Genomic DNA, 15,938 nt, shown 5'->3' on the forward strand with positions numbered 1-15,938 from the left:
GTGATATCACTTGGTTTTGCGCATTACTTTTTCATTTCCATACTTAAAATTTATTTTAAAAGGGGGGAGGGGGGGGGAGAGGTAAAACAGTTTTTCCTCTGCAGTACGGAGTTGTACTCAGCTTCTACCATTTCTCAGCTTCTACCATTTGGACACTATTTAATTTGCATTTCCTAAGAGAATTGAATTAGGTTTTACTAGTAAATTGGGCCTATAACCTTGTAGGCAAGATTTTATTAGTTTATCACACATCAGTATTAGCAAATTGTAAATCCCACTGAAATGAATTTGAAAAGGCCTTAAAGAGAGGCCCAGAACCAATGAAGTTTCTGGAGACAAATAAGGTTTTTTGTTGGTTTTCTTTATCCCACAAAAATGTTGTTAGTGGTAGCAGTTGTATCTTTTTTTATCATAGTCTGTTGTTCTAACTGCCTACATGTTTAGTTTTTAAGAAGTTAAACTCATCATGGCCAGGAGGTTTTCACTAAATTTGCTGCTGCTTGATAAGGCTTGACATGAGAAAGCACACTTCTTAGGTGGACAGTGCAGCATTTAGTGACTATTCGTGTGCAACAGGCAGGTAAGCTTAGTCATTTCTTTTTGTTCACCAAACGGGGTCTGTTCAGGTGTTCTGTATGCGTGGAATGAACATCTTGCATCTAAAAGACAGTAGTAAGGAAGCAGGATCTGCTGTGTTTTGGAGCTTTTGATTACAGTCTAGGGCAGATAAATGGACAGACTTAATTTAATTTCTGTAGGTCTTGGATCGTGGCCTGAATGTCAAAATCCACGGTATGCACTTGTTTCCCTGTGGCATGTAAATGTGAGGGCAATGCTTTCAGAATGTGAACACTTTATTAGTAAGCTTCTGAATGCAAGCTTTAATTTTTTGTTGTCCAGTTTATAATAATTTGTTACAGTACTAGTATTAAACTAGAATTACCTCATTCCTTTCCCCGATGTGGTCATAGTTGGTGGTCATATTCCCTGCTAGTTGTCATTTTAGTAGTTTTTTCATACTGTTGTTTCAAAGCCATGTTTATATAAATTACGTACTGCAACCTGATCATGTTGCAATCCAGTTTGGGTCTCACTAATATGTATTGAATCAAATTATGCTCTTACGCTGTGGGCAGTTACTGTAGCAATTTTGAAGACCGGGATTTGATTCTTCGAGGGAAAAAGATTTTCCCAGAGCTTGGAGATCCACACATACTGCACCGAAATAAGGACACTGGTCTTCATAAACAGTATTCTTCATACAGCAACTTCTTAATGTGCTTGGTTGCTTATGTATCACTGCTCTCATCTTAGATTGCACGAGGAGAAGCTTCCTAACAGCTCTTTGTGTCCCCCAACATGCAGCTGATGTCCACAGCACAACTTACGGCCCTTACCCCAAAGAGCAAGGATAGTTGAGGTGGGCAGGGAACCAAAGGTGAGAAGTTTTGTCCAAAGCCAGGTGCCAGAGCCTTCAGCAGAGCAGTGCTCTCCTGGCTGCTCTCTGTGCCCCGTTGACCAGACCACACCACCTCTCCAAGGTGTGTGGTCCCTGATCATGGAGGATCGTGTTGCACGCGTTTAATTTACTGTAAGAGCTGCTTAATTGCTCTGAACAATCACACTAGTATGCTAATAGATGAAATAGGTTGCTTGGGAATATTTTGAAGGTGTAATTTTTTTCAGCAAGGTGCAGATGTCGTTTGGGAAGAGTTAGTGCTGAGGTTTTAATGCACTTCAGCTTTTTTGGAATATAGGATACTAGGGCCTCTTTCACTTGCACTCGTCTTTCACATTTTTGGGCTGCTTTTGATTTTATTATATTCCACCTGCAGTTGGCCTCGTTTAACCGACATGGTCTAGGTGGCTATTAAGAATTTTAAAAGAATGCCAAAATGCTGCAGCAGTTAGCTCCAGTCCTGTGGAATGTCCTACCAAAAAATCCCCCAAACCTGGGTCTGCCTCTTTTGAAATGTAACATTAATTAATTCCCACGTTCTGTCTGCTGCTCTTAGTCCCTCCAGATGTGCTACTAGGAATAGACTGGCTCCCTGGTTACAAGCCATCTGGGCTCTGTAAACTGATTTGCACTTATATTAAACAATAAGTGAACAGAACGCGGAAGAGTTATTAAAGCAAATGTACATTGCTTATAAATCTCAAAGTAAAATATTAAAACGTAGTAAATGGGAATGGAATGTGCAAATGAAGACCTGCCTGTTTTTAATGAGTTTAGCTGTGACCTTCTCGATTTCAACCAAAAGAAAAGAATTTTATTTTTCTCTTTAAAATGAAAAAAAAGAAAAAGAAACTATAAAACTGCTTACAGAAGTATCTGAGACAAAAACAAGGAAATATAATGTTCTAAACTTGACTGGTCCAAACCACTCAAGCTGCTGTGACAGCTCATAAAACTGAGAGTAGTTTTTAACTGGACTCTGTTTTACATTGCCAGAGTGAATTTTCCTTGCAGGAAGTAGCCAGAAGGTTTATTTAGTTTCCAGACTGCTGCTTTGATCTTTCCATTCTGTCACTTCTCAGGTTACATAGCCCTTTTTCACTGCAGTAAATCTGCAACAGTTAATGAGAATAAAATTTCCTCCTTCTCACTGATCGCATGCTGTTAAATGCCAAACCACAGCCAGCAGCATATTTGCAGAATTCAGCTGCACTGTACAAAAACAGCACAATCAGTTTAATCTTGTTGTTTTTGTAATTCATTTTATTGAGCTTTCCTTTTTCAAGTGACCTATTTTATCAAGACAAGTGGTTGCAAGGCCAGACCTGGAAGAAAGATTTAAAACTGTAATAAAGTGAAGGGTATTTTGTATGCTACGTATAAGCGTGCTCACAGGATTCAAAATTAAACATACAACGAGTAGTTCTTAAGTCCCATATATCGGTGGGATATTTCTGATCGTTATTATCTGAAATGAGCGTGTGCTGCAAACAAGTCTCTGGTATTAAAAAACAAATGAACATATCAAATTAATTTCTTTTGCCAAATAGTTGAAATTGCGTTGATTATAAAATTTGACACGGAATCTGTCTTTATCAGCCTCAGTCATGCATGTATGATGACAGCTACCCTTCTCTCCCTCTGGAAAACAAAAAGATTTTTTTAACCATGGGATTTAAGGGGAAAAAAAAAAAAGTCTACAAGTTTAGAGAGTTTATTTGCCTTCTGGGTTTTGAGTTTTTTTAACTTTTGCTGTTTTTTCCAAGACTCCCTGCCCAACTTTTAGCCTAGAAACATTTTATTTTCCTTCCATTTAATTAAAGTTGAAATTTTTGCATAATAATGTTGCTCAGAGATGTAGATCTCCAAGAAAATATTCAACATCTGTATTTGTATCTGGCGCGTTCCCTGGTGTATCTAGTGGTAGAGCAAAGAAAAGTGGTAAGAGGCGCTCAGATTTACTTCCTTCTTGATTTCCACTAAAACGATCACTGGCCTGGGATGGATTTTGACAGGACTTCACTAGGGCCCTGCGTTGATAAATAAACGGGTTGAAATCTGGATAATCCTCTCTGGTGGCAAAAATATTGAATGTTTATTCATCAGTAATAATGCTCCCATTGCATTTGCTGTGTGTGCTCTAGCGAACACTGCAAATCCCCTAGTAATGTTAACTTTCAGAAGAGACTTTGAAAGCTTTTATTGGCTGCAGCTGTAACCCAAGGCAGAGCAGATTTTTTTTTTTGACTCTTCCCTCCTTCCCTGCAGCATCTGGATTATCCTCCCTGTCGAGTTGCCTGGTTCTTGGTGCTGAGCCTGGAGGCAGCACGACTATCAGCCAGTAACCTGTTGGCACAGCTCTGGGTATTTGTGCACAAGGGGGAACTTTTTTCCCCGTTTGTACTGAAGCACAGAGCTGAGTGGCAGTGCTTGGACTTGAGGAGCTTGTATAAATATTTAAAGGAATAATTGTTCAGCTAGTCCAAGGCACTGAGAACTGGCATTTCTGCTTCGACTGCTTATCTGGGAGCGCATTTCCATAGTGACCCTGATCTGTAACTTAGCACAGGAAGCAAGAAACACTTCTCGTCTGGAAACAGGAAGGCTGCTCGGAAGCCTGTGCAAGATGTGGATCAGATCCTGCGCTGATACAGGCAGTGACAAGTCACCTCTGTGGAGCTGCCACTTCAGGATCTTATTCTGCTCTGGCTGTTGGCTGAAGCTGCCGTACAAAGCATAATACTGACATCACCAGAGCTCAGTAAAAGAGATGTTTGAAACAGCCCCAAGCCAGACTTATTGCTGGGTTAAGGTGAAGGCAATGTGCTCTTCAATTTATGGTGTTGACACAAATACTTTAGTCTGCCCAAGAAGAGAGGGGGAGGAAAAGACATCTTCCTTGATTATTTTTTTTATTGCCTGTTTCTGAGGGCCTTTTTTTATGTTGTAGTTTTTAATTAATTTTTTAGAAATGGATGTATCTAATCAGCGGGTTTGGGCAGTTGTTGAGCCAAGAGCATAGGAGAGGTTTCTGTCAGGCTTATAATGGAAATTCAGAACTCTTGGTTTCTGTTCCAGCTCTGACTGTGCACTTGACCTTTAACAAATCCTGTGCAGAATAGCTGAGAAACTCCCCTACCATGTGGAGGAGCTGTGCGTCTGGGTGAGGGAACGCTGGGGAAGTTATTCTGATGGCTTTCGGAGGAACAGGAGAGTTGCATGAAACACCTGAGTCGCTAGTTTCCCTGCTGGCTGTCATCTGGATAAGTTGCTTTCCTAGCAGTTGAGAAAGTCTTTTTTTTTTTTTTTTTTTTTTTTTTTTTTTTTATTGAGGGGTGTTGTAGATGAAGGCTTCTGATTCTTTTCTACTGGTCTAATTTGAGTCTTCTAATTACTGCAATTGATCATCTGATGTCTTTAATGTTTGGTTTGGTTTTCTGTCAATACTGCAGCTGGGAAACTGAGGTCATGGAGAAAAAGCAACTTGCCTGGGATCACACAGCAGGTAACTGACAGAGCAAGAAACTGAGCCCGAGTCCCGGGTTGCTTTCACAGAGCTGAGATGGCAAGCTCCATGGCTTTCAAGCAAGGTTCTGCCTGAATTTGGCTGAGCAGGGTCATTTGTTTTCAGCTCAGTGCTTTCTTCCCCTTCAGTTGGGAAATATGTTTTTTAAATGCTGCCTTCCCACCAGTGAGTTCTGGCACGCTGGTTGCTTGATGCGTAGCTGGAGCCTGACACAGAAGATGCAGTGCTCGCATATCCACAATTGTCAGATCTGCATTTGTTTATAATTAAATGGCAGAAACAGCGGTATTGTGCTGAGATACAACTGGGCACCCAGTCCAGAAACAACTGGAAACTTTAAGTCATTAAGTGCACTGCAGAAAGCTGGATCAGAAGGAAGGGGAGACATGATCATATCCATAAAAGCTGTATCATCATGCACAAGGGAGCTAAAATAACATCGCCTGGGTTCGTTCTGACATCTCTTATCTTTTGAGCAAATACAGTATTACCCTTAAAAGAACATTAATATTAAATGCTAACGTAGAGGCAGGCTTGGTGTTTGATGCAGAGTCCCTGCCCCAAAGCTCCCCTCCCACTTGAGCCTGAGGAATAGAAAGTATGGGGGAAAAAAAGCTTCCCAGATAGGGGAGAAAGTGGGGCTGTAAGAGGCAGAATTTAAGAGGCTTGTGGTTTATAGTTTAACGTCATTACCAGTAGTGGGAGAATCTATGGTTACAGAACATTTATATAAAGAAATGTGTTTTGTTTTTTTTTTAAAGGGTTCTCAGTTGTATGCTGTTTCTCTCTAACCAATGGTTTGCCTTCGTACTTTGAAGAACAGGAAAAATTATGGCTGGCAATGCAAAACTGAAGCAGCAGCTGGCACAGAAGTAAACAGGATCATCTTCTCAATTGCTAGACCCTAAGCAAAGGCAAAAGCTTTATGCCGTTTTCTGATGACTTCCACTGTTTCATGATGTTTATTATGAAAATAATTTAAGAGTTAGTTGGTGGCAGGTATCACAAGAAAGGCCAGAGAGCCCTTGGTTTCCCAGACTCTGAGCCTTTGTTAATGTTGGATAAGGTGTACCTGCAGGGGATTAGCTTCCATCACCTTAAATATTTGTTACCTGAAATAACTTAAACCAGAAGTTTCTGTTGTATTGTAGAATTCAAAAATGTTTCCTACCTCCTTTGGCTGGATGCACGCCATCCTGAATCCTAAGGCTCACAAAGGGAAACGTGAGGACTACAGGGATGCACTGCACCCTTCTCTGACTCAGCAGGGGTTTTGTGAAGCCAGAAGTGTGATCAGTGGGAGCAAGAAAAGGTGCCTTGTGTGTAAACACGGGCTGAGTATTTAGGCCTGCAAATAACCCCCCCTCAGCTCTTCATTTGAACACGTGCAGAACGGTGTGATTCCTTCCTGAGGAGCTGGTAGGGCTGCTGAGAGCTGTGCATGTTGTGTTTGCCTGGTCTTATCAAGGTCAGAGTGCCTAGTGAATTATAAATTTACATATTTTACAATAAAATGTGCTTTTATTGTAAAATAAAACTATAAAACTTGTATCCCTATTGAGTGGTGGATAGCCTGTCAGACGTGAGCCTTGCTGATGCAGATTAAGGAGAGGACTGGCAGGGCTTCAGGGCAGGCTTAGGATGAGAAAAGATGCAGCTGAAAATGTAGCTCTGGGGGAAGCTGTGTGTGCTTCAAGTAAGCTTTGTCTTGGATTTCATTTTCAGTGGCTGGTGATTTCAGAGTGCTTTAATTTTGGACTTCTAACCATGAACCTGAAAAGGATAAAATGTCAGCCCTAAAGTATAAAGCTCCTAAACTGATATCCCACCCTCACAGGTCAAGGCTCTGTTCCTGGGCCACCTTTGCCTGCTTAGGCAGCCACCACCTTTTCTTTATGGTATGATTTTTTTCGCTGTACTGCTCCGTGCCTCCTTCCCAAGCAGTTTTTCTTTCTGGGATTACTCCAAGATCCGTGCATCCTACCAGTGAGTCTCCAGTTGGACTTCAAGGGCTTGGTTTCAAGCAAGAATTTCCCAAGTGATCTGGGATTTGCCTTTCTGAGGCCCTGCTTCTGCCAGAGGAATTAGTCCCCGTTTGAGAGCAGCTTGTCAACACCAGCGCTGCTAACAGTGTGAGTGCAAGCGTGGACAGGCTCAGGTGTCTATCGCATCACGAAAACTCACAGAAAGCAGCTTTGCTCCGTGGTCAGCCTGCACCCAGGTGCTGGCACAGTGCAGGCTAACCTCAGGAGCCCCCCTGCCTGCACCATGAGCTCGTGAGCAACGCAGAAACCTGCATTGGGACCCCAGCAGAGGGCTGCTGGCAGAGTGTCTGAGGCAGCCAAGTCTTCCAGACGTGCCACAAAGCCTGTCTGAGGCTCTGCGTTCAGGAGGGAGTTCAGGAAAGTATTTTGTGGACGCAGTGGGATGCTGGCTGGCATTTCCTGCGATCAGTTGGGCTTTGTTTTAAATGATGTCAGGGCACCGAGGATCTGAGACGGGCACAGTAATTTGGATGTTATGAATCGGCGTTAAGTATCAATAAGCAGAGCTGTTAAGAAATCTTCCCCGTCCTCATGCCCATCAGGAACGTTTTCCTCTTCAGCATGTGTTCTTCAGCTCCCCAGCAGTACAAGCAAATTGGAAAGTTCAGCTGTCATTTGGGGAAGGTCATAGATCACACTAGCAGCCCGAGTAATCCAAGAGGTTTTAAGTATCATAGCATTTAGTTTAAAGTGAAATTTGCTCTGACAGGGGCTGGCAGACCAATAGGAAAAAGAAATATTTGTGCTTGGAGAAGTGCATGTGTAGAGACCGCGAGTATAACTGATGGCTGGAAGTGATTTCAGTCTAAAAAAAACAAATCATTAAGAGAGTGCATAGGGGTAAAATACACAGTTCATATTTTAAAGGGTCTCAAAATGAACCAGCAACTGAGGTTAGCATTACATAGTAATTAGCTGTGCTGTTCACTGTTTAACTCCATGAGCTCCAGGAGTGGTGGTAAATGTGCACAAGAAAGCAGTTGTGCTTCGGCTGCGTGGGTAGCAAGCTCCGACCGGTGCGCACGCGTGCGATTTTGTGAGACAAAGCTGCCTTAAAGAACTCGCAGGGTAGGTGTCCAGCTGAACCCGGCTGCCTAAAGGTAGGAAAATAACAATTTGGGGATGTGTACAGTTGCCTTGATGGCATAACTGTGCCTGTAACTTCCTGGGAGGACAGGCTGATGCTCTGTTGAGCACAGTTTCCGTGTAGATGCTGTATAAATAAAACCAACAACATGCTTTACCTAGGAGCAAATTTTGAAGTCGATTGCTGGTATAAATCTAAGAGCACACGGCACAAATCACCATCTCAGGCCAGTCATTAGCCCAGGAGTGTTTACAGCTGAAATCAACCATCTTTCCCGGCTGTACCCTTTTTGCTGTTCTTGGCAGGAGTGGCAAGGATTCAGCAGGACTCAGTTTTTAAACCCGTCTCCACCTCTGTAGGTTATGCTTGCAGAGTCATTGCACTTGGCTTGCCAGCCTCATGAGTAAGCCAGACTTCAGTCCGCAGACGCGTGTTTGCTGTTTTGTTTCCCTACCCCATTACCTCTTGAGGTTCAATAGCCTTTCCTTCCACCGAGAGGACAAGCTTTTTGCTGTTTGCCAGCCCAAACAATCAAACAAGCAAATCTGGGGATGTTTCAAGATCACTGAGATGTAAAAATGAAGCCAACTTTTTTTTTTTTTTGAAGCAGGGGCAAGCCTTCATTTACTGATGAGAAATATTTAAATAGGGAAGAGCGGTGATTTGATCAAGGTGTTTTAATGTGATTTTCTATTCCTTTCTTTTTTTTTTTTTTGTCTTTTTAAACTGTCCAAAGCAGTTATCAGCTGATCCATCTCCTCCAGTTTTCTTCAGGACACTAACATATGTCTAAACCATTTGGAAATAACTGATACTCCTCAAAGTTTAAACTCTAGGGATCTTTACCTAATTACTTACACATTTATAAAAAAAAATATATAAAAATGATTTGCTGAGAATGTAATTGAAACCACATTTTCCCTGCTCACTTTATCAATTTAAATATATTTAAAAGTTTTTGAATAAGGATTTCTGAACTGGAAGTAGCCGGGAGAGCTCTGCCTGCAGCCGTAGAGACCCATTGCCACCTCGTGGCTCAGCATCGTTATTACACCTCACCCAAAGGAAAAAAGGGTTTGGGTTTGGTAGCAAAGTGAACAAGAGCTAGGAGGGGCCAAAAGGAGCTCTCGAAGCTCTGCAGGTCAGGGAGCTGTGTCTGACAGCGGTCTGTCTACATGCTGCAGAGCAGTGGCAGAAGCAAAGACCATCCCCTAACCGAAGTGAGTGCAGGCAGAGGGAAAGCTGGAGTGCAGGGTTTGGTGTTTCTGGGGATAAGAGATGCAGAGAAAAGTAACAGGACTTCTCACAGTGCCATCTTTTAGCAGGCCTGAAGCTTTCGAAGACTCCCAAGAAAGCTGTTGTTTGCCAGGAACAAACAACAGACCTGGAGAATTTGCCTCAGATGTTACCAGCACGTTTCATAATGGGCTTGGAAAAGAGTAATAGGACTTTGGAGTAGGTACAGGAAGGAATTGGTGGCCAGAGGTGGGTGTGGAGCCAGAGGCATGTGCTCACGTAGCTTTGCATCACTACAGGGGGCAGTACTCCTGCTCTGCTTCCTTGGCCCTGCTGAAGGGACTGCTCGGACTTCAGGGTCAGACTGATGGTACAAGTTGTGAGGCAGAGGCACTGCCAACCCAAATTCAGGCAGGCAGATGTGGAAACACCACTTCCAGGGCACTGCATTCCTCCAGAAACATTCAGGTGAAGCAGACTGGCTTTCTCAGCAGTTGGGTGAGTGGGTTGTGTTCCCTCCCTCTCGGAGGACAAACCTCAGCCTCAGACCTTCCACCTTCGCGTGATCATCAGGATATCCCACAAGTGACCCGTTTCCCTGAGAAACCAGGCACAGAGTCCTTTCCTCGGCCCTTGTGGCAGCACAAACCGAGGAAAATCTCTTTGTGAGGACAAAGTGCTGGACATGGTCCCCCAGCGCTTCAGCTGAGCCCTTTCAATCCAAGCGACGCGGGAGTGCCAGCTTTTTGGTGAGCCAGGGCCTGGGGCCCACCCATTGTACGTCTTCTGGCTGGGTCATTCTTTCCCAGGCCTTGACTGTTGCATAACCCATGTTCCATATGTCTAATTGGCAGTAATGAGCTTCAGCTTTTCCCCACTCCAAAAGCACTTCGGTTCTTTGTGTTTTGACAGTCTTCAGAAGGGAAGTTCAGCTCCTTTCAATGCATCTTCAGTCAGACAATAAATCAGAACCCTTTTCTATTTGTCCTGCTGATGTGGAAGTTAAAAAGTGACATAGCTAAGAATAGGCAGGCATCCAGTATCTTAGGCAATGCTCATTTTTCCTCTACCTCCTGCGTGAGAGTTATTGTTGAGCGTGAAATATGTGCCACTTTTCCCTGCACAGTTCTTGTGCTGTGGGACTTTTTAGGTGTAAAAGATGCTCTTCTGGATGAAAAATGGCTTCTTGTGGCTCGTCAGAACGTAGCCATTTACTATACGATTAATTCTTTCTGCCATTTGCTTGTCAGTCTTGCAGCCCATCAGAAACATTGTCCTTTGCTGAACTATGTCGCTATGCCAGATATTCTCACTTTCTCATTTCTAGCTGGTGTTTGCCCAGGGGCTTCAAAAATTGGCTGTCACTTTGGAAGAAAAATAAATGATTTGGATGTGCTGTGCAGGCGCGGGGTTACCAGTGGGCTTTGCAAGAAGCAGACTCGAAGCCTTCCCAGAAATACACGTAACCTTCAATGTACAGACAGAGAAACTGAGTCACAGAAGCAAAGTGCTTTGCCAGTAAATCCATAGAAGGATAGGAGAGAAGAGTTGTGTGTCTCCCAGGATTTTCACTTGAGCTGAAAGTCAACCAGCTTCTTGTGAATTGCTTTTAATGCCACAGTGCCAGCTCTCCATTTCTCTGCTTTCAGAAAATAAAAATAATAAAGAACTTAAAGCGTTAGTGCAATGACTTGCTAGGCCTGCTTTTCCTGGACAGGAGTTGTGTTGATTTCTCCGCAGCACATCCATTTTTGCCAAGGGAAGAGAAGCTGGAGCAGTGCTGGCTAGAATGGGGAAGATGGCTTGCTGAACTCTCCGTGGAGAGCAGAGTTGGAGCAACCAGCACCAGTACGCCTTCTCTAACATAGAAAAACCTTTAATTTCTTTCCCTTCTTTTTTATAGCATCGGAGTTGACGGATTTGGTCAGACACCAGGGGTTCCTGGCCGCCCAGCGACTGCATACGGGTACCGCCCGGACGAGCCGTACTACTACAGCTACGGGGCGCGATAAAACGGCCCCATGTGCTCCAGACACTGCTCCCTGCCCCGGCCTGCAGGAGATCTGTCCCTTGGTAATGCATGACTGTACCACGACGGGTCCACCCCTCTGTATCCTTTGGCGTGTGTAGCTCCGGATAAACCTAGCCTTTCTGGGTCCAGTGTCGTAGTGACTGTTCTACTCCTCAGTTGCTCTTTATCATTTTTGTACAGTATTTGCTCTGTGACTTGAAAGCAAGCATTGAAATTTACTGGACTGGAAAGCGTCACGTTATGTATATTAAGCTACTAATTTAATTTCTATTAAATATAAAAACCTGTGTGGTCAGTGTTGAATGTGGTGAATGCGTTTCTAAGCGACGTTTCATTTGTTTTACAAGGCATTTAAGAAGAATGCTTCATGTGAAGCGTGTTTAATGTGGACTGTTTCCCTCTAACACTTCAGTAACAGGAACACTGTTAAGCCCCAGCATCTCCTGGCACTGTCTTCACACGTAGTTACTGAAGTCCAGTCTTGGGCCTGACACCTTTTAATAATGGAAAGATGGCACAGATTCACTCCCCTTGGGCTTCAAGCATTTACAGCCTAGCTGAAAACACTCAAAATTAGAAACTGTAACACAAAAATACCTTTACCATGGGTGTTCCCATAGGGTGAGAGAAGACTGCCACCAGCGTACTGAGGACCAGAGAGAGGAATAAAACCACTGTGGCTTGGTTCAGAATCAAGGTGCAAAGTCTTTTCCCCCAACTTCCCTATCCTAAAATATGAATGTAGCCATCCTGTCCTGGTTGTTTATAGGGGTGTAAGCTGAATCTAAACCCAGGCGATGGACTGAGAAGCAGCAGCAAAGACATTGTGAGACACCTTCGTGTTGGCTTCATGCAATCACAGCATTGCAAGTGCAAGTCCATGTCTGAAACGTGCTACGTGAAACAGAATTGAGGCTAAGGTCTTGTACCCCGACCCGTAACAACACACAAAGCATACACACAGTGCCCTCTCTGGCCACTACTATCAAGACAGCAGTTCAAATAGTTTACTTTGAAATACCTCTACCTTGTGACCTACCTCTACCTCATCATTATTTTAAAATGGTTACTGATGTACAGAATTGTTCCTCTCTTCTCTCTCATGGCTGCCTAACGTGAAAATATACTTGGATGATGGGCTGACACTACTAGAACAACAGCCAGTGATCCCTTATGACCGGTGGTGATGTAAGGAAGGCATTGGGGGTGTTTAAGAAGTTTGTATTTGCCTTATACCTTTAAAGTATCTGAAATCAAGATGTTTTTTGAACCTTGCTTTATCTTTTAAAGACGTGCAGGCACTGTTGCTCTCTAGGTCTTATACTGCGTGATTGGAAATGAGTCTAAAATTAGCCACGGTATTTCTTGCTAGTTTTCAGCGTCCTCCCTCTGCTGGCTTCACATTAATGGCTTCACTTACTGGAGGTAGGTGGAAGAACAGCCTTGCCAAGATTAACTAATATTTTTTAATATTTTTTCTATATTTTTTTTAACTAACTCACGTGCAATTGCTTAGAAAACTTAAGTCCTTACTAGAAATGCTGCAGAAAACATGAATTAAACTCTGGTGGGTTTCCAGTGTCATACCCTTCTAGAATTTTTCCATTGGTCTGAACCCACATGTTATCTGCCCAGCAGTCGTGCTGCATTTAGTGAGAACCTTTCAGATATTTTATAGCTGTAGCTGTGAGAGAAATCACCCAAACTGCATATTCAAATGCAGGCTTTTTTTTTTTCCTCCTTTCCAGAAAATTAGCATGAAGTTATTTAAAGAAATTGCCCTTTTCATGGAATGTGTGTTGGGGAGGGGAAAAAAAGTGGGTCCTTAGAGCATACTCAAACTATCAATGAAACCGAAGGAGCCTTTAATTGGAAGCTTCAGGTTAACAAGGAACTACAGTTGAGCTTCAGCAAATGGGTGGGTATCTGTAATTGTAATACAGCTGTGACCATGCTGAGAATAAATGGCAGTGGAAAAATCTCTGGCTGCATTTTTAGTATTCAGTGCTAGGAGTTTATGAGAAAAGAATAAAAGATCAAGTATTTGTAGCTTTGCCTGGCAGCAGCTAAGAGAAGAACATCATTTATCTGCAAGCAGAGCTTGGTAAAAATTACTCAGCACTTAGTAGCCTGAGGACAGAGCCTGCTAGCCAAGATGAAAACCAGCTGTGCCACTACACTCTCTAAGGCAGGAGAGAGGCTGATTTTCTCTTTAATTACAGTTCCTGAGCCAGAAAGGGGGAAAAGAAAAAAAAAAGATATGAGCACATACACTTTTCAATCTATATCGCATTTCCTGTGGGTGTCAGAGGGAGACTGGAGAGTCTGACCTGTAGGGTAACTTTTTAATTATCTGTATTTATGGATTCAGTCCCTGAGTACTGTATCCTGCATAAAATGGGACACGGAGGGATCTGTTTTCTTTTAGCAACTTCTACTTTTGCACTTTCCTCCTTTTCCTGATTTTGCACTGCTCCTCTTTTCTTCCCCCTACAGCAGCAATCCCTAACCATCACAGGAGTATCCTTCCCTGTCTGCTGTTAATTAATTAATGAGTTTGGTTATGCAGGTGCCTTAGATATAATTAGGCTGTAAAGTTAATTGTACAGTGAAATAAGCATAGGCTGAGAAGTTCATGTGTTTGTTAGTTATCACTCAGGCTTTCTACAGTTGTACACTATACTTGCAGTGAGGTTTTTTTTACTTAATGCAGCATCCTAAGATCTTGTTTTAAATTATTGTTTATGCCACACTAGCACCTAGAAGGTTACTAGAACAACCTAAGGTGGGGAAAGGCAGAAGTGAACAAATATCCTTGGCCTAGACAGCTTAGGAAGGACCTGGCTCAAAGTCTTCTAAACACTGGTGTGTGCAGAGTTGTCTGCTACATGTATTTTATTCTGAAATAAGACTGCTGTGATTCTTTTAAATTTAATCCGTTTGGAATAAGCCGGACAAGCTCTGTTTAGATACAACAGATTTCAAGCCCCTTTGGCAGGGTTTTTAATGGAATTCCTGTAACGCGCTGCTGGTAAAACTAAGCTCTTCATGGGAAAAGACAGCATGCTCAGAATAGCCCCAACCTTTGTTTCTTCCATGACTGTCCTAAAAAAAAAAAAAAGAAAAAAAAAATGAAGCTGACTTACTAGTGCAGCTGACAGCCCTTAAAGTTGTTGTGACCTGCTCATTTTTTTTTTTTGAGGTTCAGGAGAGAGCACTGAGGCAACGAGAGGCACTGGAGCTGCCTGCACAGGCTGGGGAGGACAGCGCTGCCTTGCATGCAGCTCACAGCTAGAAGCTGACGTTTTCAACCAGTCAGTCTAGAAATGTGCTTGAATGAGAACATGGACTTTTCTCGAGTTGGTATGTAGCCTGTTGCTTTGGGCTGGTTTTGGTTTTGTTGGGGTCTCCATCCCCCAGAAAGGAAACCCCACTTCTGTTTATTGAGCAGTTGAGTACTTTAGAAATACCCTTATTAGCAGAAAGGAACTGTAACATAGCTGCAACTGATGTGACTATGCAGCAGGAGAACATCCTTGGAAAAGGTATCAGCTGTGGTTCAGGCTGGTGCAGGGAATGCCACCCACCCCAGCCCTGTTTTTTCTAGTTACAAACCTAATCAGGTACTCACTAACAGCTCTGTGATCCCTCTAGTTCCCTGTCTGCTCTTGGGAGTCCTGAATTACTCTGAAGGAGCCTACGTGGGCTGCTCTTATAAAAGGCAAATTGCAGTTTTTGAAGGGCAGAAACCCAGCTGTGGTGTTGGTGTAGTACCTAGCACCGTAGGACCCTGGTGAGGGCGAGCTCCTCCACAGCACTTCAGTGTGAATGAAACGACAGAGCCATATGGGAACAGCAGATAAAGGGAAGAAATGCTTCTCCAGAGGATCACAGGCAGTCGAGCAAAGTAAATATGCTACAAATGATAGAGCAGCCAGCATGCTTTTTCCTGAGAGCCTCCTGAGTCACCTCACTGCCTGAAGCCTGCACCCAGAGCTTAATACACAATGTCAACCATTGTGTATTAAGTGTATTTTGTCTTTTCCTGCAGTTGTTCAGGTCTTCTTCCTTTTCCCCATCAAATCTGCAGGCACAGGGGACACCTAAATCTATACATAGGTCCTTGTGTGGCTTCTCTGGGGTGAGGAACGTCCACCCTTATTTTGCACTTTCAGGCCAGGGTCTTTTAGCTTAAGTATTTGGGACAAAGACTTCTGGTCTGTCCTACCTTTGAAATAGGGAGGCTGTGTTTCTGAGCTTCATTTTAATTTCTGTTCCTGTGTGCTTTGTTACCTCATGGTGTGTCACACACCATGCCTCACATACTACTCAGGATATGGATGTATTGCACTCCCCTGCACCTTCCTCCTTCTGCTTTATTTAAAAAGACCCAGTTCTTCCAGCTACCCCTACAGCCATCTGCACGAGGAGGGGACTCCGAGCACTCTGCCCCACTGCTGGAGCTCCCCACGCACCTTTCTCTCCACTTAGAGTTCGGTGCAGATCTGAGGGGATCCCTTTTTCTGTCCAGATGTCAAAGGGGCCCTGGCATC

The 15,938-nt window shown here is 43.4% G+C and overlaps 1 protein-coding gene across 1 annotated transcript in view; it reads left to right on the forward strand.

Annotated features, from left to right (window-relative positions):
• KIFAP3 (kinesin associated protein 3) overlaps positions 1 to 11,680 on the forward strand; it is a 74,497-nt gene extending 62,817 nt beyond the window's left edge. Inside the window, exon 20 of the mRNA XM_027463585.3 lies at positions 11,257 to 11,680. Within this exon, the coding sequence (XP_027319386.1) occupies positions 11,257 to 11,365 (109 nt within the window). The 3' untranslated portion in view covers positions 11,366 to 11,680. The remainder of the gene's footprint in view (positions 1 to 11,256) is intronic.
• Positions 11,681 to 15,938: the final 4,258 nt, after the last annotated feature.

Source organism: Anas platyrhynchos, chromosome 8 (assembly GCF_047663525.1).
Source record: "Anas platyrhynchos isolate ZD024472 breed Pekin duck chromosome 8, IASCAAS_PekinDuck_T2T, whole genome shotgun sequence".
Lineage (NCBI taxonomy): Eukaryota > Metazoa > Chordata > Aves > Anseriformes > Anatidae > Anas > Anas platyrhynchos.